General features: G+C 45.2%; 1 protein-coding gene across 2 annotated transcripts; it reads left to right on the plus strand.

The window, feature by feature from the left end:
* The first annotated feature begins 20 nt into the window (after positions 1-20).
* On the plus strand, positions 21-21,448 carry LOC128306829 (rhophilin-2). Of its 2 annotated transcripts, none has more exons than XM_053044450.1 (10): positions 21-156; positions 18,079-18,323; positions 18,408-18,561; positions 18,695-18,836; positions 18,910-19,121; positions 19,208-19,315; positions 19,394-19,538; positions 19,605-20,545; positions 20,632-20,784; positions 20,874-21,448. In XM_053044450.1, the coding sequence occupies exons 1-10, from the start codon at positions 100-102 to the stop codon at positions 21,081-21,083; spliced, it is 2,367 nt and encodes a 788-aa protein (XP_052900410.1). In that variant the 5' UTR covers positions 21-99; the 3' UTR covers positions 21,084-21,448. The 2 variants fall into 2 exon arrangements, with proteins under 2 accessions (XP_052900410.1, XP_052900411.1); XM_053044451.1 differs by lacking the exon at positions 21-156 and adding an exon at positions 12,874-12,993.
* The last annotated feature ends 1,524 nt before the right edge of the window (positions 21,449-22,972 follow it).

The following is a 22,972-nucleotide window of genomic DNA, read 5'->3' on the forward strand; positions in this document are numbered from 1 at the left end:
AGGGTGTACGTTTCATCTTCACCCCCAGCAAACCATTCAACCCGCCACAAACAACCGAACACCGGTGACGGCCGGTGGTCCCCGTACAGCGCACCAGAAATGGAAAGTGACGAGAAGGATCAAGCGAAAGAACCGGCACCGTTCTCCTACATGCGGGTAAGTAGCTTTCCGCCTTGACGTCAGCTAGAAGTTCCCGGATGTGCCCGCTCAGAAGCGTAAAGAAGCGAGCGCATTTTCATTGCTCACGATCAACAAAACGCACCGCAAACAACCCAGCGTTTTCGTTGGTGTTGTTGCGCAGAAGCGTTTGCAATGAATGTACAGGAACTATACAGATAAGCGGGAACAACACCACACTGGCACCACGATGGGGTTTAAAGCATAACAACACACGACCCTTGTTTAGCAGGTTGTTCTTTTTCGGATATCACTACGCCGTGAGACGGGCTGCGGCGCTACGGCGCGTAGCCTAGTGACTCAGAGCTCGGGTATCAGGTGTCGAGACTCTCTCTCCCTCACGCACCACCAAGGCTTGTGGTGTACGTGGTTATTTACAACCACGGCGAAGCCTTGCACAGCACCATATTCGGTAGAATTAGTTACGGGTCTTTTGGAATCCACAGGTTGTCCGCAGGTCAACTGCGGCAGGTGTCTCCATCAGGCTGTGCGTACGCAATCACGTGGCACACTAACCTTACCTTTCCTGTAAGCCTTGCTACGCAGTTGCGCACCGTTGTTCTAGTTGATTCTTATCGCCATATACGTTCCCAAGATCTCCCCGCTGTTTCAGTACCTACCCCCCGGTCCCGGTTGAAGCAACCTTGCAAATAAGATTCGTATTTACCAAAACACCAAACGAGCACAATTTTGTCATGTAATCCTTGAGTGGGGGGTGGATCAAATTCCTATATCTTTCCTCCATCCCGATTCTGCTATTTCATTAAACCTGTGATTTCACGTACAAAACGATATCCAAGACTAGGGCTTTATCTTATCTGCGATTACTTGTCAGGATGGTGGCAAGAAGGTTGTGCGCCGTGCCGGAATGTTGTGGAAGAAGCGTTTCTAGCACATTCTTCTAGCGTGGGCCCTTAGTCATCAGCTTACTCGAGATGATTTATGCGTCTGTTTGCTAGATGCTAAATGATACATTAGGTACGATGATGATGTAAACCTTCGCCCAACTGATGCCCTTGCGCAGGTTACAACACAAGCAGTTACAGTGTACGCCAGTGAGCTCACTGGCTCTCGCATCCGGCATACGCTCTTCATCTGCTTTGATTAATAACTCCCAACGATAACTCATCAGTATCCTTACTGGTATTCGATTCTTTAACCCCTGTGTGTTAGATGACTCACTAAAGCATACTAGAATCGTGTGTCCAGTCTATTCTTGCGTCACTACAAGATTAAATTCTAACCACAAACAAACTGTTGTTTACGTAGAACGAAAAATATAGATAGTTAAGGAAAGAGTCGTAAAATATGTTGATATTGCTTCCCCTGAGGTTTGGACTTTGTCCAAAACCCTCTTGGCCTCGTTCGAGAAGAAGATGCTCAGAAGGATTTTTAGTCCCGTAAAATGTAGGAGCTGCTACTATCATCAACTCTACAGGCTTTACGATGAACTTACTATTACACATCGAATAAGATTTGCCAATATCCGGTGGGCCATATAGTCCTTTTAGATTACCCAGATAGACAGAGGAGTCGTAATAGACACTAGATGTGATAGACTTACCAGGCTCCAGTGGGCCTTATAGTCCTCTTAGGGTATCCACATAGACAGAGGAGTCGTAGTACAGAGGATACTAGACGTGGTTAACTCACCAGGTCCCGTTGGATTGGTCATATCTTGAGAATCACTCCGGACGACCCTACCCTTATTGTCCTTTTAGGTTGTTCCCATGGACAGAGACAGGTGCGGAAGACTCTCACTCAGATGGTGTGATGGCTCTTTGTAGACTTGGGTAAGGTGATACTTCGAATCTCACGAGCAGCACCAACGTTATCAACCTGAACTCAAACATATACCTGAAGGTTGAATGACGCAGACTATACGGCATGCAACGAAGGTTGTACGACGTATAACGCGTAGGTTGAAGGACATATAACGCAGGTTGAAAGGTATGTAACGTAGATGGATCGACCTGTAACAGCAAGTTGAGCGTACTACCCGTCAAATGTAGGAGTGACCTGGGAGGACAGGTTGAGTGAACTATATGCACGAGATAAAGGATGAGAGTTCGTTCAGTTCTTCACAACACCACGAACGAACCATTTCGCTCAAATTCATATGAAATTAATGATTTGCCCAACTCTAATGCCAGCTAGCTTACAATGTTTGACTTACTAGCTCCCAGTCTTGGCTGAGAGTCACCGATCGTGCTGGATGCTGTGCTTTAAAGCACACGAGAAGCTTCTGCATAACCACCACCGTATCCGGATGATGTGTGGCAGCAAAAAAGGAAAGGGAAGCAAGAAGAATAACCGATCCGATATGTAAATGAATCAGATTCAACTCCCGGCGTGTCCGCGCACAGGGAGCCGTAACCTCCCTCTAAGTAGCAGCAGGCAACAATTCATCTTGCCTCCCGTGATTATCTGCCTTTTTGTTTTGTTTTAGCTATCTTCCATCCCGAGCCAGCGGTTAAGGTGGTACCGCGCGCATAGGGCAATATACTTGCACCGCAGGCGGCGTTGAGACAATTATCTCAGAAAGTAGCTAATTGCCGCGATGCGGACGTTGCTCTCCTTGGGGTGGGTTGAATGCTACGTTGGCCCTTCCTTGTATGTGGCGACGATACTTTCCAGCGGGAGCCCTTCGGGGGGATGGGGTTAAAGGCCCTATCACCTGCAAAAGGTATCTGTGCTGTAATAATCGTTATTACCAATTGATTAATGATGGCTTCGTCGCGGAACCTCAATAACCTCGAGGAGTACCTTGATGATTGTAAAAAGAACGATATCGGTAACACTCGAGCCCCGATGGTTGCATAGAAGAACAGCACACGCATGATCCAGTGATGCTCAATCGGAAGAAATGAAGTTCGATAAATCCCTCAATTCCAACGGAAGAAATCAGGTATTAATCGGTGTATCATTTGTGTTTGTCTTTTCGATCTTATCTGCCAATATTTGTCTACCGTTTCCGTACGCTAATCTCTTCAGCTTCTTTCGCGACCGCTGCTTGAAAGCTTCTCGAGTGGGAATCAAGCAGTCTTTTAAACCAACTTTTAAAGGGGGGTAAACAAGCCAATCGCACATTTACGCGCCTGCCCGCGAGAGTGGAAGCACAAAACCCGTACGAACCGTGGTGCAATAACCCATGTCGTCCCAAACTGTAGCACCGCGTTGCGAGCGGAGGTAGTATTTAAAAGCACAACAATCTCTACCCCTGTTGGCCCCTTGGTACTGCTTTACATCTTGGAACCCGCGTGGAACCCTCCGTGGCAGGGTTAGATTGTTGGGGATGCAAAAGGGATTTATGTCTCTCGCGTTTTTGTTTTTATTTTTTGCTTGGAGAAACTTAAAACCACCCCGGCCTAATACACGCCCATTGTTACGTCGATACACACCCCACCGGCACAGGCACGCGCGTAAAGTTTCCGCAAAACAATGGACACACCGAAACAACAACCGGGGTAACAAAAACAAAACAAAAAATAATAAGGTGGTGGCAGTTTTTCTGCTCGAACACGTAAAACGCGCAGATGAAAACGTTTTGCGTTATGCCGTTCACACATTCGTTTTTTTTTTTGCCAACCATCATCTCCGTGTCTCGTGCGGAGAGGCCGCACAGCGCATAAGAAAATGGAATTAAATTTCGGTTGGGAATAAGTCTCTTGCCTATGGCTGCTGGTGATGGGCACGGAGGGCAAAAGCACCCAAAACAATTGTCGCGTTTTAGGAACATAACAGGAGGTAGGTGTCGTCAACTGTTGAGTGGTTTCTGTAGTGAAAAATGAAGCCTAAATCTAGATGTTATCCTTTATCAGCTCACTATTCTTAAAACATTGGAGCGGCCGTCTTTAGGGGTAGTTTCAGTGGTGTTTAGACGATTTAAAATGTCTTTCAACAAGAACTTAGTCTTCCGATTATGGCAAAGGTAGTATACCTAGGTCGATTGTTCCATCCCCGGTCTTCTAAATAACTTTATAACGTAATAACTTTGATTTAGAGTTTATTAATGGTTTTCTTTCAAAAAGTCGTCTGAACTGCTGGATACAGTACGTCAGGGGTCGGCACACCTTTTACGTATAGGGCCAGATAGTAGAAACAACTTTGTAGCTACGGGTTAGTCAATGAATATACAGCCAGTCCCCGAGATACGCTATTATAGCGAATCGCTATAATCCGGAAAAACTTTTCGCATCTCGAATTTCTGCGTAAGTCGAATCCTGTTACAATTTCGCTCATACTTCAAAGTCACAGAGTCGACTACCTTCTCTGCATTTAATTTATTCAGCAAATCAGGTGATTTTTTAGAAAGATTTCATTAAAATAAGTTTTCACCTTTTTGCTTAGATTTTGTGCTATAAACTAGCTCAGTTCTAGCCTCATCCGCGTATAAGAGGAACCCCATATCTCGGGGACTGCCCTGTACTTCGTAACACGAAAAGAAGTATTTGATCCTTGAAATGAAACTATTCGCGTACCTCGGGAAATGACTGTACTCCATACGTCTGAATCCCGCCACGTGTATAATTCGAATTAAACGAATTTAACGAATTGACGTAAATTTATAATTATAATCCTTCATAATTTCGTTTATGTTTCGTAATCAGGAATCGAATACTTTTTTTCATGTTATGAAGCACATTCATAATTGAGAATTATACGTTGATTTCGATTGTTGAATTTTACCAAAAAAAAACTTCTATCATGTAAAAGGTAACCTTTTTTTTTTGGAAAATTTGAAATTTGACAAATAAAACATTGAATTCCACATACAAAATTACACAAACTGTCAACATGTTGAGGTTCACGTATCTCGAGTGTCGCGTAACTCGGGAAAGAACTGTAGTATGAAACTATTGTAAAAAGAATTCTTATACTTTTATCCAAGCTGTATCGGTTTTATATTTTATTTTTGTATTACTGTTTTGCTTTTCGTTCCAATGTTTGCTTAATTCAGAAAAATTAGAGTACATGCGAAATGTGCTTGCCGACCCCTGCATTGCGTTCAAAGACAGACGTTCATTTTTTTATTTAACTCCCGGAAGTTCGAGATGCGCGAGACGCTCGCGGATTATAGCGAGTGTAGGTCTAGAACTCTTGAGGTAGTTATTCCCCAAATGGAGAAGATGCTTCCAAATTTGGAACATTTTATTGGAGACGTTTAAAAATCTTTCTACGTGTGGTGTTGGAGGATGTATCTTTTGAATGTTATTTCATTATGCATATTTCATATTTTAAAGCTTTAACCTATTTGATTTTGATTCTATTGCTAACAGATGTTAGTCAAACAAAACTCTAAAAAAGGCCATTCCAGGTTGGTGGATCGGAGATTTCCAGCTGCTTAGACTTAATGGTAGCTTTTCACGAATGGTGCATAATCCACATGTAGATTTCCTTCGCAAGCGAACGGCGCATTTAACAAAAACACAGTGCGATGAGGGATGGGTTCTTTTTTTGTTCCCCCCCGACGAAAAGGGCGGATGCCACCGGTAAATAGGGAAGGGAAATTGTTGAATGTTGTCCCGTTAGATCATGTGATGTGCATTGTTCAATTTTAGTATCGCTCTTGCTGTGTGTATTTGCTAGAACGCAACAAACGGCATTCGGCATTGGGTACGAAGGGGTGCGAGTTGTGGTTAGCCGCAACCGACCATATCTAAAGCCAAACAGAAAACAAGCCAGAAGCGTTGGATCGCGAGAGGTAGCTGTATGTTGGACGGAGCCGTTTCGACACAGATTTTCCCATCCGTTATCGTTTGCGCTTGCCAGCGGGCTTTGGTTCCCCGCGCGCACAGGGTGCTATAACTTATTATGGAATAGTTATAGGAATTCTCCAGCACTTTACAAAACGAGATGGCTGGTATAGATACCAGGCGTAAGATACACCTCTCTAATGAGCGAGAAGGTCAAACCGTGTCAAGCCACGACTTAAAGCTGTGTTAAAGAGAACACTTTAAGCGCAAAGGGGCTCTTTAAACGTGCTGACTAAATACGCAAACAAACCGAAACAATTAAGAACGTCCAATGTTTTGTGCCACCCTTCGTTCCCCTTTCCGAGATGCCGGGCTGGGCATCTAATTTGAAATTGAAACAAATTTTCATCATCAGTACGGCGGAGAGGATCAACAATGAAAAAGCGTTTTATGTTTTTATTTTCTCATGAAATCACGCTACGCAAGAACTTCTTGCTGCTGCTAATCTTGTGGCGGGGTTTACCCAACTGACGGAGGGCCATTGCGTATTCTCGCGATCTAGAAGTGAATAGTTTTCCCACGAGCGTTTGGTTCGTTTTTCACAACAGATATTGCTATATTTTACAACCTCTTGCATTATAGGCGCCTATCGCAAACCTCACACACATTTATCAATATGCCAAAACGTGATCTGATGACCTTGGAATATGAATGTCTAATTTGAAGTTTTAGTTAAAAAAAACGCACTTTTCCGTCGTTTTAATGCGATATGATTGAGTGGCTTGCGTCCGGGAAACTCACTCTTGCTGCATCGCGCATGCAGAAGTGCATGACCTTTCCAGCAGCATAAATAAAACAGGTGCAGGAGGGTGATGGCGTAACACACCACCGCGACCATTCTCGATCTTCGAACGGCCCGCCGCTTTCCCAGATGGGTTGGGTGCATAATTATTTGTCCCCTCCCCTCCCCCCCTCCCCCCATACCTCCCGCAGATCACCGCGCTTTTCAATACCAATTTCCAACAGCTAACCATCTCCAGACACCACAAAGGATCACGATGTGGTCTCCCGATGCAATGGGTCTTGTAACCCGTTACAATGCTCATCTTGCGCAGTTTTTCCATTCTATGAGAGGCTGTTGTGGTGGTTTTTTTTCTTACACTCCCCGGGATTTTCATGAGCAAAATGCCAAACCCACGGCATATAAAACGGGTAGCAATCGCTCAACAAACCACCACAGGGATCGAGCGCACCGTAGCGCGCTGGCGTGTTGAAGCGGAACCGTTCAAATTGGCGTTGAAGAAGGTGGAACGCCGAGGCACTGCACCCGCACCGATTGCGCTTCCGATTGTTCATGAGGGGGAGCCGCACCAAAGGGATGAAACATTGTGCAAGCAACAGATCCAGCAAATTGCTTTCCGGCAGACAGACGCTACAGTTAGGAACCAATACAGAACCATCACATGAAACGGTGATCGGAGATTAGATAATGCACAACCGGCCGCAGCAAACTAGTTGCGGTGCTTCTTATGATGTAAATTTTTGGTACGTGTTCATTTTCACTGTGGCAGGAAACGTGTTTCGTACCAGCCACTGAACCAGTCAAGGCCATCGTGGAGGTGGAAGATGGGCATACGGGTACCAAAGGTCGGCAAGCGCACGTTGTGGTGGCGCAATCAAGGTACATGAGCAGCCTGGCGGGCTGGTTGCAGTGTGCGATAAACATCACCAAACCAGCAGGTGAGGTGTTGTTATCGAATATTGAAGAACCGTACCGTCTGTCTGATAATGGTCAAGATATCAACTATTAAACATGTAATGGGAAATGGAGTAGGCGTCAGCCAGTCACTGCTATTTCAACACTTAATTACCAACGCAAACATCAAATTACAGTACTCCGAACTTGATGAAGATGACTTTGAGAGCACGTTTATATTTGTTCAAGATGCCTCCAGTTTTTAGCATGCTACAGAAATTGCGAGAGATTTGCATGTTGGATGCGTTTTACAATTGATGTCCAGCTTGATAGATGAATTCCACAATTCTTCCGATGTGTTGGGTTGGGTCGCTAAGGTACTTCGCCTTACTGTCAGATATACGTTTTACTCCTCTGTTTGAAGAATACTAGGTGTGGGACTAGGAGTTCGGTAGGCAAAGATGCTTCAGATATCTTATTCCACTGCTACCAAAGTCATTCCACGGTCATGCGTACATCGGGATAGGCTTAACAACATCTGGACATAGATTGGAGGACATAGACGTTACTATTGCACCATGTCACAGATATGGTGCCGAAGATTGGCCAGATGTCAGAGCCTCTGATCATCTCGTCCAACTGGCCAAAAACTTTAGCCATGTTGTTGAGAATTAGTCCACGATCATCGATGTACTAGACTGAATTCTAATGGTACTATGCGTCTCCTCCGAGACTCATTCTGTGCAACTAGAATTGATTAGATTATGAAAAAATTCCAGTTTTTTTGTAATTTCTGAATTACTTTGCACTATATCTTCAGGATTATTATTTAGAGAACATTGACGTTTAAGCACAAGTATTGGAATGTGCTGTATCGTTACGATTTGCTTTATCAAGCAGACACAACTGATTGCCGGTGTCTTACTACAACGTCGCCATTACAGAGATTCCTCTCCAAAATATTCCAACGTCTCGGCAAACTCGCCAGCGTATCTTCGACCTACTAACCCCGTACACTACCGGAGCAAACCCGATGCAAATGCCATCTCGCTGCCAGCTTCACCCACCTCATCTGGCCATCTAATAATGAGCCAGCACACAGACGAGGTTCCAGCTTCGACCATCTCGTACAGCATCGAGAAGGGTGCAGGCATTGGTGTGCAAAAAGGCAAACGGAAACGGCGTGGAATCAATTGGACGGGAAATTGGGAACAATGTTATGGTGGATACGATTGTTTTGCCTGCCTTGTTGGTGGTGTTTCTGCCTTCTTGTTCGTGTAATGACCACTCTGGGGCCGGCTGCTGCTCGCCCGGAAATGCGGAAAAGATCGCAATGACCTTCTTTTTACTCTGCTGGTTTGTTGGTAAGGATGATTGCACCAGAAAGTTGGGCAGGGGTAGAAGCAGGGATTGAGCGTAAATGCTTCTTACTAGCAATACATCCTCTCGGCCCGGGCACTGTCGAGTGGGAAGGTACGTAGCGTTATGGAGAATACGAGAAACAGCCAAAATACATTCACTTCATTCACTCTTCCTGCTTGACTTTGACTTTGGAGAGTGTCGAGTAGGTAATTGAAGAAGCGACCGTTCGAACCGTTCGCCACCTATGCAAAAGTAACTGACTGCCGTGGAGTAGAGTTTTATTGCACTAGTAAAGATCATTTATGCTATTTTTCTTTCCTTCCACTTTCATCAGTGTTCAGCTTCAGGACTCCCTCGCAAGCTTTCTGCCTGGTGCCCGTAACCGACTCCTTCTTGGAGCTGAGGCTTGGAGTGCTTTCTCCTCTATACTGTCCACTTAAGAAGATGATTGACCGTCCGCGCTTTGTAGGTGAAGAATGGAAAGGAACCAGTGGTTCAAGTACACGCATATGTACTCCTCCTACCTTCAGTAGCGCTTCTCCCTCGCGGTACATTGTGATGGAATGCAATCTAAATAATTCAATCTTTAGCTTTCCTAATGCAGGGTTTTCAGGTTGATCAGAGCGGATGGTGGGAAGATGTTACGAGTGACTGGAATAACTTTAAAAACTTAAACACAACTTCATGTCGTTGGGTGTTGAAATCTTCCTACCCACAGTCGAAATGGAAAACCCTGCAAAGAGCGCGTCCTATCTATATTGATTCATTGAATCAACCTTTTTTTTTGTGCGAGCTTGAGCTAGAGGGTTGGCAACCCTGCAAAACCACTACGGTTATGCGTTATAAAACTCTGGCCGCGCATAGTGATCTACTTCGAAGACCCTCTCCCTTACCGGTCCACTCGCAAGCGCACCCCTTTTTTTTCTCTAGCGCGGTACACTTTCTTTCGCTCTCCTTCTATACCCTCGTTTTGTGTGTTTCCCCACCGGGGTAACCGGAACGGCGAAGCCCGTTCGCTGAGCGAGACTCTCTCGCGCAACCGGGGTGTATGGTATGGGCCATCCGATCGCCCGCCTCGGATGGGAACGTCCGCTTGGTTGGCCGTGCGGGCTCCACATTTCATCGCGCGACGTTATGCAAGACGGTTCAGTTGTTCGGTCGGTTCCGTACACGTGTGATCTCACATTCTGAATCAGTGGTTCGGTTTTTTTTTGTTTTGTTTTTCTTGTGTGTGCTTACGGGGGGTTGGTTATTGTGGGGTGGATTTGCTCCGTGCTTTTCCGTGCTTTCTCTGGAGCATCCGCACGCCGTTCGGTTCCGCTTCACATTGACTTTGAAAATTTCAAAGCCAAAAACGTTACGATCTTGTTGCGATCATCCCTCCGCAACTGTGTTTTTCGCTTCGTGAACTCGTGTGCGATGTGAGGACGTGTGTGGTTTGTTGCGGTTGGTGAATGAAGTTGTTAATAAAATTTGAAAAAAAACTGTTTTAGCACGAAAAAACGTTAAATTCTAACATCAGATACCCAAACAATCATAACCTCAAAAATATCTCAATCAACCTCAAGGAACAATCACCAAGAAATTCTAGAACTTCTTCGCTGTTTGGCATATTTTGTTCTCCAATGTGCACCAATTGCTAAATCTCATCATTTTGCCAACTAAAACAACCATTAAACGCACAAGACGTTGGCAGCAGTTGGTACGTGCTGTAAACTGTTTGGTGACTGCCAAAACCGCTCAACCGCGGCTCTGAACCGTGGTACGCGCATCGGAATAAAGTGTCGATCAGCTACACCGGAAATGGTCTTTTGTCTTCTTTCTTTAATCACGTTCGTTCTTCGACGGGCGATGATGGTCGTCCCGGGTACCGTTGGGCCTGTGTAACTGATCATGCTCACCGTGCCATGGACAGACAATCAAAGACGCTTCGAAGTTCGCTGCTCGAAGGGGCCCGCAGTGGTGATCGCGCTGTCCATGCCCTCTTACTTGCGAAGAACTTATAATAAAAACCACTTGGTGTTTCTGCGTGTTTGTGTGTGTGTGTGAGTGTGATTTTTTTTCTACCAACACCTTAAGAATCATGTGACCAACGGCGCAAGGGTAGGAGAATTTGTTGAAACACACTACAATTTATTAGTGCTTTCAAATAAAACGGTCCCAACCAGTGCCGAGGGAAACGTTTCAATTGTTCTCGGCCTTTTCGGTGGTTGGGAACGTTTTTGGTAACAAAACAGGCGCGGAATTGTAAGTGTGCAAAAACGGACCTCAAAATACAGCCGGCTGTCAACGATGTGACACTAAAGTGTCATCTCATGCTTCACGATCAAACGTTTTATTTACGCTGGCACCATAGTACAATCAACCAAAGCGAAAGGAATATCCGATTGCAACAGCTCGACGCTTAATCCAAACGTTCCCTTCTGCTGTGTTGGAGAGCGTAACAAAGGGAACCCAAGAACAGAGAAGTGTAGCAAAGAGACGTAACAAATGGAAAGCAACATTACGAAAAGAGCAAAACAGCAATTACATTATGAAAGAAAGATTTAACGAACATAAAACGACCTCACGTTACCCGAAGAGATGCAACGCATTTGCTAGAAGAATGTAAAAGAAAAGATAAAAAAAGAAAGAATATCTTTTATTAGATATCTCGAAAGATATACGTCATCGAACGGGTATTGGCTGTCAAAAACAAAACTGCTAGAAAGCAGTGTGAGAGAGAAGGGACACATTCGAAGGGCAGGGGAGTATTAATATCCTCCACTTCGTCTACAGGTTTGTCCATTTTTGGGATGGGTTTGCTATTTCCCGTATTTAAATGAAAATGGTTAAACGCTTCTGATGGTTAGATGATCACCATTTAAGCATCCCGCGTTACGTCGCCCCATCGCGTACGCCGGAAATTAGTTTTTGCTGTCAGAAAGAAGAAAAAAAAACGAACAAAGACGGCAAGAGAGTTCCGTTCGAACGGTTTCAGATTGGATAGAGGTACAGGAAATAGGAGGAATTTGTGAGTTCTTGAGATTTTCGGTGATCCGAGATGTTTGAGAACAGATTTCTGAGTACTCAAAGTGGAACAGAAGTGCAGGATACATGGTTTTATAGGTTACACATCTTCAGACATATTTCTCAGACTAGTCAGACGTCTACGTTTGCCGTTTTCAATATTACTGGACACTTCCTTTTACGGTGCACACCAGAACAACCTAACCTCAAATTCCGTTCTAGCCTTTTGTTTTGGAGTTCTATGTTTACTTTAAACATTCTTCAGCCGCTTACCATAACTCCAAACTCCAAACGTGTGCAGGAAGCTCACGACTACGGGAAGGAAAAACAAAAATCCTCCGTTACGGGAACCGTTGAGCAACCGACGGTGTTAAAATGCTTTTAAAGCCCTTAAACATTCCGGACATGCATGTCGATTTAGGCCGTACTGAGGGAATCATTTTAGGGGGAAGGTGTTGGAGAAAGTGTGTGTGTGTGTGTGTGTGTGTGTGTGGGGCGGGGAGGTAAGAGGGGGTAGATGATAGTAAAACTTCCACGCGGGGTGTGAAGGGCCCACCCGAGAGAGCTTTTGCGGACGGGAACTATCACACCTGCAGCGGCACTCGCAGCCATATTTGTTGGAGCATGTTGGGCATTGCTACATAACAATCGCTCGCGGTGCCCGCACAGTTGAAAGTGTTTCCTGAAATAAAGTATAATAAATTAACTACCTCGCTAGTGTTTCCTGCCCGGTAACGAAGAAGAACAAAAGAATTGTGTTTTTTTTAATGCGATAGTGAAGCGTTTTGTGTTGCGGTTGGAAAGTAGCAATAGTCGTTGCCGACTTACTCAGTGGCTGTTCACGGATTTTACACCAATGCATTCAACCTCAAAACATCCTCTTGTAGGCGTAGCTTAATCGTTTAAATCATCTAGAACACTGTTGGAGTTACTGTGTGCAGTTCGTTCGAAGAATCTGCGTTGATTCTAAAGGTTCAGAGAGTTTCAGGCAGCTGCAACAGTCTGCGCAAGCCGTCCGCCATCATGGGTTTTTTGCAAGATTTACAACTAAAGGTATTGTATGAGAAGATATAATGATTGCAGATATAAGATATAAGAGTATTGCAGATATAAGATTTTCCGTATTACTATTTAACACTGTGCTGGTACTTCCCTTTTATTATAACTGTGTAACTTAAGTAGGAATATTCCAATTGTCTGATTATCTTTCTTAAATTGTGTGTAGTTTTAATCAAATTAAGTAAACATTAAAAAAAAACACCAAAAATTTGACCTTGAGTAAGATGACGTGGAGCAGAGCTCTTCTCGCATCACGTAAATTCCGAAGCGAATGATCGTGCATCGGCCTCATTTGCTGACCCAACTGGATCGTACGAGGGCGTAGGTTCCTCTTCAGAGAGTATTAACGTAATCCGATCAGCAGGTCATTCGTGTAGTGTTGGATGAATCTGATTGAGGTTTTGGAATCTGAATGAATCTTTGAATTGAATGAATGAATCTGAATCTCTATTTGAAGATGTTTAGGAATCCTCTAAGCTCATCCACGATTTAGGACCTCCACCTATGAGCCGAACCACTATTCTGCTTAAGGCCTCTGAGGGGTATGATACGCCACTGTACTGAGAATTCCTTAGTCTTTTGAGAGTTAATTCCATATATAAATGACTCTTCCCGAAAGATTCAGATAAATGACTCTTCTCAAAAGATTCACAAAAATGACTCTTGACAAAAATGAAAGATGTACTGAGAATTCCTCAGTCTTTTGAGAGTCTATTCCTGATATAAATGACTCTACTCAGAAGATTCATAAAAATTTCTCTTGTCAAAAGATGTACTGAGAATTCATCAGTCTTTTAAGAGTCAATTTCAGGTATAAATGACTCTTATATAAAGATTCATATAAATAACTCTTCTGAAAAGATTCTTATGAATAAATGATAAATGACTCTTATCAAAAGATTCATTAGGCACAACACTAGATTCGTCTTCTTCGACGATTCTTTTGAAAAGCAGAAGTTTAGAATTTCATGAGCTACCATTTCACTGTGAAAAATGGTTAGTTAAGGCGCTTGTTGGGGTATCTTGTCTACCCCATGGAAACGAAGAATATCTCCAAAAAAACAACAAAAAACCTAGAGTTATCGATCCAACCCATCATAGACGCACAGCAGTGCCTTTAACCACAATTCTTCCATGTCGCCACGTTTCCATGTCGATGAACTCAGTGTCTAATCTAACGCGCGCTGCCGGCACCACCAACTGCTTGTTTTAATGCAAATTTATAATAACTCATCCGTTGCAAAACGCCTCGTTTTTTTATTTCTTCTTTCACCGCAGCTTTGATTTCTGTGCGTCGTCAAAGGCGTTAATGTTACGCCTTCTCCTACCCAAGGTTATCATCATCACGGTGTGCCGGCCTCTCATCCCTAGTTAGGGATCGTTATAAGTTTTATCTTGGGGTGTTGTTGGTGTTGTATTTTATCTTTTTGCTCACTCGCATCCGCCAATGCCAAACTTTCATTTCATTTCGAGTAAAACTCTCGTTTGTGCGCCAGGGGAAGTCTAATTGATGGGGTTTTTCGCTTTTTTTTGCGCCCGCGTGTATGTGCGAAGGGTGGCGCATTTTTGTTGTTTTGCGAACGCAACGTGCTTCAGTTCCTTCTAGTCAATTTCGTACCTGTTGGAGCGTAAATCATTATCATCAACCAGGATCCCGCTCTCCCCTCTCGCACGCCACTACGAACATGGCGGCAGCGTGTGCAACAATGCGCAATGTGCTGTGGTGGCATGAAAGTAAACAGTGCGTACTTTTACTCTATTTTCACTTGTGTATGGATGGTTTCGGTTTTGCACCGGGTGCTAATTGGAAAGCTCACATTTATTTGCTATTATCGGACGATATTAGTGCGCATGTAAACCTATATCGTTATCGCCATCTTGGATGCGAAGCTTGAACCGTTCCGCCATCTTTTGTTGGAGGTACGTAAAAGGGAGGCTTAGTTGTGATCATTGAACGGTGGCAACGCTGTTACAAGAGTACATTTACATCCACGGTAAGGGCAACTCATCACAAATCCTAGTAGATGAAATGAGCTCGAGTTGCTCAAAATCTCTATAATCCCAACACAAATCCCCGTGTTACAATATCAACAGACGCCAAACTTTCTTATGTCAGCATATGATATAAGAAGCGTAACAAGTCAAAGACTCAGATATTTTGTACGATCTGTTGAAGTTCAAGACACTGAAGTGATCTAGATATTCTTAAAGATCCTCAACTTCTATCCTTCTATCAATCTCAGTGATAAAACGGAGGTAACTCTGGTCACTCTTTATTTCACCTGGCCCAGTAATGTCCACACACTCGACACAGTTTTGCCATCCGGTAATAGATCGTAATTGAGAGTTGCTGGTTACCTGGCTTATCGCAATCGAATAACCAAGTCTGCCTCCGCATTTGCAGAACTGGACCAGCAAATGGGCCCGTTGCTCCACGCGGACAGGAACGGGTGTTACACATTGCGCGCTGCTAAATTCAGGCTAATGTGGCGCAATGGAAGCGAAGAAGTGGACGCCGCTGGAAAACAAAGATTTTCGTTCGCAAAGAATAGAAACAACAGTGGAAAAGAGAAAGCGAAACGATGGAAAAGTACAGGCGGGGGGGGGGAAGTTGGCTGGTTTTGTCAGAAGTGAATGGAGAAGAGGAAAACAAAAACCAGTTAGCCGCTCCAGAAAAGCGGGATGCAAGTCGGCTGAAGCACTAGCTGTGCTTGCCGTTGTTGGATGGTTTTTTTTTTCTCCCGAAGCGGCACCGGAATTGGGTCAAGAAATGATTGGGCAGGATTTATATGGTTGCCCTCCCTCCCTCCAGAGGAGCTTGCTGAGCTTGTTCCAATTCTTGGAAGCGGCTTAGGTAGAAAGAAGACACCTCCAGCGAAGAAGATCTCCGACAGATGTCCACCTTTGGCACCGTGCCTAAACGCATTACCTTTCACAACACCCAAAAACCCGCGGCAGCGACCGTAGATTCGTGGTTGAGGTGTGGAATGTTACATTCCCGAAGATATCCTGAAGCGGTCCCCCTTGGTCCCACGTCCCTCCCTTTCTTTTCGCCATTATTATCTTTCATCATCATCAGTGCTTTCCGGGGCCCGGCTTGTTACGCAGTTGCGCCCATAATGCTTGCGATTACACACTCAGCACACCACATCCTCCCATACGTAATGGTGCGGCGTATCCAAAACCAACCATTATTCTCGGCAGTGGCCAAAGTGTGCCAACGTTCCCGTTTCTTGTGCTTTATTTTGTCGTTTTTCTCCTGCACCGCACAGGAATCTTGTGCCTCGAGATGACGAGCTAGTGACCCATTTAATCGGTCCACTTCCAGGAACTCCAGCCTCCTCCAGGCTGTTGGGGTGTTTCGGGTGATGGAAGGCGGGGGAGGGGAATTAGATGGTTTTCAACCCGTATACTTGCTCTCGTCCCCGACTCTTCCGCTAACGGTTTTATTTCCACCTTGCGGAAGATCTCCGGGCATTTGGTGTCATGCGCGCGTATATTACGAAATAGGACGCGCTGGGATGGCGTAACGATGCCATCAAACCATTTCCCGCGAAGGGCATTGTGTCCCGGTGTTGACGACCCATCGGTAACCGTATCTAATCGTTAGACAATGCAGGGTTTTCGGGGATTATATTGGTATCTTCAGTGAGGTGAGTTGGCAAGTTGGTGAATTGCACAGAAGAAGATGGCGTTGACAAGTTCGGCAGAATTGTTGAGCGACGGTAGTGCACTTTGCCAGCAGCAGTGTTGCCAGCAGTCGATTGCTTAATAGTTATGCCGCACTTGCTAACGCCATCTTCTGTATAATTTAAGAACTTGCTACATCTCATACTGAACTTGTCAGTATAATCCTCCGAAAAACCCTGTATCGTCTCGCGCTCATCTCCAGAGATCTGATTGTCCGCGGGCTACACAGGTTATTGGGTCCTCCCTCCTCCCATGGCTAGATTCCATCTCTAAGCGGCTCAGCTCAGCTACTTTATATGCGGATCAGATACGTGTCAAATCTAAAACATCAGTGGAGACATTTTTGTGTCCGGATGCGCAATCTGTCGTATGTTAAGCGCGTTGGGCAATGAAGATTCCCTCCAAAACTTTACCCAAAAAAACACAAACACAGGCAATAAACTGCAGGACGCAACATGGGTGTTTCCTCCTTATGTCTTGATTCCAACCACGAGCATTAATGGTGTGCTTTCTCTTCACGAGTAAACTAAAACTAAAAAAAAAACCCCAGCAGATTGGGCCGGCACACACCACCGTGGTGGACATTATGTTACAAGCTTCCTGCGTAGTTTCTCAACGATCATGCGGTTAACGCATGGGAAACCTGCACGCGGAGGGGGTTTTCTTTTAATATCATTGTGGTCTCTTCTTTTACACTCCGGTCGCTGGGAGATGTTGTTGGTTCGTTACTGTTCGGATAGGGCGAATGTGTTGCTGGATAAGGGAATGTTGTTTTTCCTCCTGCGAGCTTCTGGCTGTCATTCGCACACGAAATCGGTGCGCCTATTTAAGCGAACCGGTAAGCAACCTGCCGACATTTTTCCGTTTGTTGTCTTACGTGAGACAAAGCATACCCGAGCGCACGACAAAAGATTGTTGGCTGAGATAAAGGTGATGCCCTCCCCGGTGGGGGGGAGCTTGCGTAACCGACCCGTTTCCCAAGCGGTTTGGTGTGATAGTGTACCGGGAAGATGACACCTTGTGCCCGTGTGCCATTTGCACCGCGTTATTGTGTATGCAAAACAAATGCCGAAATCACCTAACGGCGATGTCCAAAATGTATTCTACCAGTGTTGCCGGACGTTGGTGAGAAAGCGGCTAATTTGATTAGACGATTTGACAAAAACAAAACAGTACCAAAATAACAGATTATGCAAACGCAGGTGTTTCCCCATGGGGACATGTGATATTAGTTGGAAGTTTCTCATCCACTCCACGGTTTCTGGGAGCGAACCACGAATATCGCATTACCAAACAGAGCAATGTCGCACAATCCATAGACGATTACTTCTGGCGGGTTCTTCCAGCACTAATCATTTGCTAATATTTCGCACCGGTTTCACGTTGCAGGGATCGGATCCAAGGGTGGCTACGTGTCGCGGTAAGCTGCAGAGCAAGCGGTGCAAGCTAAACCAGGAAATCAACAAGGAGCTACGGCTCCGGGCTGGTGCGGAAAACCTTTTCAAGGCCACCACAAACAAGAAGCTCAAGGACACGGTAGCGCTAGAGCTGAGCTTCGTCAACTCTAACCTGCAGTTGCTGAAAGAGCAACTGTCCGAGCTGAACTCCTCCGTCGAGATCTACCAGAGTGAAGGGTAAGCGGGACCGTCGCTCCCGGTACGCAACCGGAGTAATAATCGTAAAAGCAAACGGACACTTTACCACCATTACCTTCACAGTCTCGACTACGTTATACCGATGATACCGCTCGGGCTGAAGGAAACGAAGGAGGTCAACTTTATGGAACCGTTCTCAGACTTTATCCTGGAGCACTACAGCGAACCGTCACACATCTATGAGGATGCAATTGCGGACATTACCGATACAAGACAGGTATGCAAACTCTGCAACTTCATTTCCCTTCGCTCCGTTTTTTGCTCTCGGTTTGCTTCTTTTTATGCTTTGGTTACGACTGAATGAGCAGCAAAAAACGGCACCGGGACTAACTTTCGAAACGCAATTTTAGGCCGCAAAAACACCAACCCGTGATGCGCAAGGTGTATCGCTACTGTTCCGCTACTACAACCTGCTGTACTACGTCGAGCGACGCTTCTTTCCGCCGGATCGTAGCTTGGGCGTGTACTTCGAATGGTACGACTCGCTGACAGGTAGGTGGATTGTTGATGGGCCGGGTAGCGTCCGGAACCGAGCAATCAGCTAATGCTAACGCCTACATTACAGGTGTGCCCTCGTGCCAGCGGACGGTTGCGTTTGAGAAGGCGTGCATTCTGTTCAACCTGGCCGCAATCTACACGCAGATCGGTGCCAGACAGGACCGTTCGTCGGAGAAGGGTTTGGATGCGGCGGTGGACAACTTTCTGCGGGCGGCCGGCGTTTTTCGGCACATCTTCGATACGTTCACGAACGCACCGTCGATGGATTTGAAGCCACAGGTAGGTAACATTATCACACCGAGCTGGTTGGAGATGTACCTAATTGGTTGAAGTTCTGGTCGCATTTTTGGTTTTTTGTTTTTTAGGTGTTGGAGGTGCTAGTCGCGCTAATGCTCGCCCAAGCTCGCGAGTGTCTGTTTGAGAAGTTGCTGCTGCAGGTGGAAAATCTGCCAGCCGGCAGAGACTGCGTGCAGGTCGGTGGGACTGTTCGGAAAACGTTGAACTAAAAACTGATGACTCGTTTACTTTGCCATTGTTGTTGTTAATTTTAGAATCATCGCGATCTGTCCGGTGAAGCGACTCAACTGGCGCTGGAATACAGGGAAATCCATCAGATAATACACAGCAACGATGCCCATACGTATCTGCCCGAATGTTGGGCCGGTCTGGTACCGCTCAAGTCCGAATACTATAAAGGTAAGACGGGTAGGAGCAAGCCTGAGCAAGCAACTGTAACATTTAGATTACGTTTCCAATCATCAGCACTGGCACACTACCACGCAGCAAAGACGAAAACCGGAACCGGAAACACGAGTGACAAAGGTACGCTTATCAGCAACACCGGGAACAGCAATCACTGCAAGCAACGCTACGGTCGTGGTCTCGAACCAAAGGACACGTTCATCTTCGACGAAACGTCGTTCGAATCGGACCTGGACCCGGCCGCCCTCCGGCGGGCGCACCTGCGTGAGTCGCTGTCTAGTCACGAGGAAGCACAACGGCTGCAACGCATGTGCCGCGAGCTGAAGAACAAAATAGCCCTGTCGAAGGTGCTGAACTACGCGCACGAGCGCACGAGCGAGGAGCTGGAGGAGATGGACCTGGACCGTAGCTGCACCGTCAGCTCGAACCTTTCGTCCGCACTGGACGAACCGGACCTGGACGTGCTGGACGTGACGCTGAACGCAACGTCCAAGTTTACGATTTCGCTGACCGGGCCCGACTTTACCATGCACAAAATCGAGGATCCGTTCCGGAAGCTCGGTCCGATTGCGATCTTCTCGGCCCGGCGCCACTGGACGGCACCGCGCAGCGTCCGGCTGCAGAAGGGTGGACCATCGTTTATGCTCGGCGGTGGCACGCTCGATCGCCGGCAGCCGTACCGGGATAAGGCCAGTGTGGGGAATAGCAGCAGCAGCCGAAGCAGCAGCAATCAGCTGCAACGTAACCAGTCCGGCCGGTGCTGCGGCGAGTGTGCCAACAAGACAAACTACTACAACGATAGCCGGGCGTGTGAGGTTTGCCTGAAGGATGTGTGCAACGTGTCCGAGCGCGAGTTCCGGGAGCTGAAGCTGCAGGACGGCGAGCAGCAGACGCACAGCGCGGATGGCGAAGATGGTAGGGATATTAGCAGCTTTGGGTTTAACGTACGGGGCGATGCACCCGTCATGATATCGACGGTGGAAATCAATTCCCTGGCAGATGTAAGTTGGTTAACCTTATCTTGTTTTATTAACGTAATTTTAAATTTTAATTTTAATCGATTTTTCCCATTTCTTCCACTGTGTAGCTTGGTGGCATTAAGGAAGGTGACTTCATCGTGGAGCTGTGCGGTGTCGACGTTAAATGGTACACACTGCAGCAAGTACTGAAACTCATTCGCAACTGTGAAAACAGTCTGGAACTGAAGGTCATCACACCGATGGATCGAAACTATCTAAAGGTACGCGCAGTAAGCAATTTCTACCATCGCACACTCGCAAGTACACGAAACTAACGGAAATGCTCTTATCCTTGCAAAACATGTTGCAGCCAATGGCGATGAGTCACAGCAGCAAGGGTTCCATCTCGACGCTGTCCGGCAGCTCGTCCGGTATCTCGTCCGGTGCACCGTCCCCAACCGGCACCACGACGAAATCAACCAAGACACGCTCGAAGCTGGGCAAAACGCGCCTTAGCAGCTTCACCTCGGGCAACTGGAACCCGTTCCGGCGAACGCAAAGCTTGGGCAAGATATTTTAAATTGCTTTCCCCTCTTTTTAGTTTAGCTTTTAAAAACACGCTGTTCTACAGTTTTACAGTCTCATTCGCGAGTGGGCGAATGTTTACATGCCATTTCAAACAAAACAGTGTATAGTACGTGAGAAAGAAGGGTAGCGTAAGGGATACTGCGTTCAAGCATGCGGTAAAGTATTTACAGTAATTGCTCCAGAGTAAATAGTGCATACATTGAGTGGTGCAGATCAAGATTAGCATGCGATTATGCTGTCCTCCATCGTTGATGCTGGTAAGCTAGGACAAATTACAATAATTAGAAAGAATTACGAAACAATAACGAAAATATCTGTACTGTAGATTTAGGTTGAGACAATACAATTTTACACATAATAAACATATGTAATAAAACGAAACATAGTAATAATCTTGATGCGTTACATAGCTTAGTACTGGTTAGTTCGCCACTACTGAGAAAGACACTCATGACAGGAGTTCAACTCTGTTATGGCCCAACCTGTTTCCCGTCTTCATCATCCTACTCATTCCTACTCATCCTACATTCATTCGACATACGCGGATTTTTAACGTAACGTAACGTCAGCGACTGCCTGTATTTCAGTTTTATGGATCCGCTTGCTATAATTATGGCTCGTTTTATATTTTCCACAGTTTTACTGTCAAACGAATAGTTTGGCAAATCAATATATTATGGCACAGTCTGTGCCTGATATCAATAGAAAAAAGCTGTTGCCATATAAAAATCGGTTAGATGCAATCTGACCTGGAGACATGACGGACCTGCGGGAGATAACAAATCTTGGATGATTCATTAATCTCAGGGGATGCGTAAATCTATTAAATACACATTCGGATTCATTCATTCAGTACACAGAGTCATTCCGATTCATGAATCTGACTCAGATTCACCCACCACTAGTACCGGGGATTCCTGCCAAACAGTTTCTATTATATATTTCATGCTACTGGTCTTCTTTGTCTGCCTTTTTTTTCGCGACTTGTGTACGGGGGGCTTTGAGTTGATGTGTGTATGTGGTTGTAAATAGACAACTATATTCAGATTATTGTTACGGTAATTACTAATTGGTAAGCAATCTAACAAAAAAGCCCAACAACAATTCGAAGGACAAATTCAATCTCACTACCGTCGCCGTGTAACTCTTGTAATGAAATGTTTTATCTGTGTCGTGTGTGTTTACATGTATCATTCTTTTAGTCGTGATTTATTTACTACTAACTTTGAGTTTTACTTCAGAGGGCTGTTTATGTACTCATGTCGTTTCTTTTTCTTTTGGTTTGGTTTACAGTTTTGTTGTAAAATTAGCTTCGCCGATTTACATTTCCTTTTTTTAATTTGGTACTACTACTCGTTCCTTATCTGTCTTGCTTTTTCATAGGCCCAAATATTTAAACACCTAGCCGTTCACTGAAAAGAAAATAGACTCAATCTTTTTTTTTGTGTTTTATCGCAATATTTCCATTCTTTGTTATTACATTTCTTTTTCCATTTTCCGTCGTGTGTGTATGTTTATGTGTGTGAGTTTAGCAGTTTTGCTATTTGTTTGATTTCGTTCATTATATGCGTTACGCTACTGCTTACTAATTGCTGATTTTACCATCTTAAAAACAAACCTTAAGGCATCTATGATTTACTTTCATGTTGTATTTTTTGTTTCGTTTTACTTTCCTTCTGTTCACACATTCGACTTACATTCCAATCGCACTTTTGCTCATTTTTGCATCATCCACCCTCAACACTCGCACTCATTACGCGCACATCCATCAATACTCGCACACACACTACTTTTATAGAGAAAACTCTACCTAACAAAGTAAAATCTAGAGATGCGAAAATGAAAACCGTGTTGCTCGTTGCTTTGTAATAGGAAAATTTT

Source organism: Anopheles moucheti, chromosome X (genome assembly GCF_943734755.1).
Source record: "Anopheles moucheti chromosome X, idAnoMoucSN_F20_07, whole genome shotgun sequence".
Taxonomy (NCBI): domain Eukaryota; kingdom Metazoa; phylum Arthropoda; class Insecta; order Diptera; family Culicidae; genus Anopheles; species Anopheles moucheti.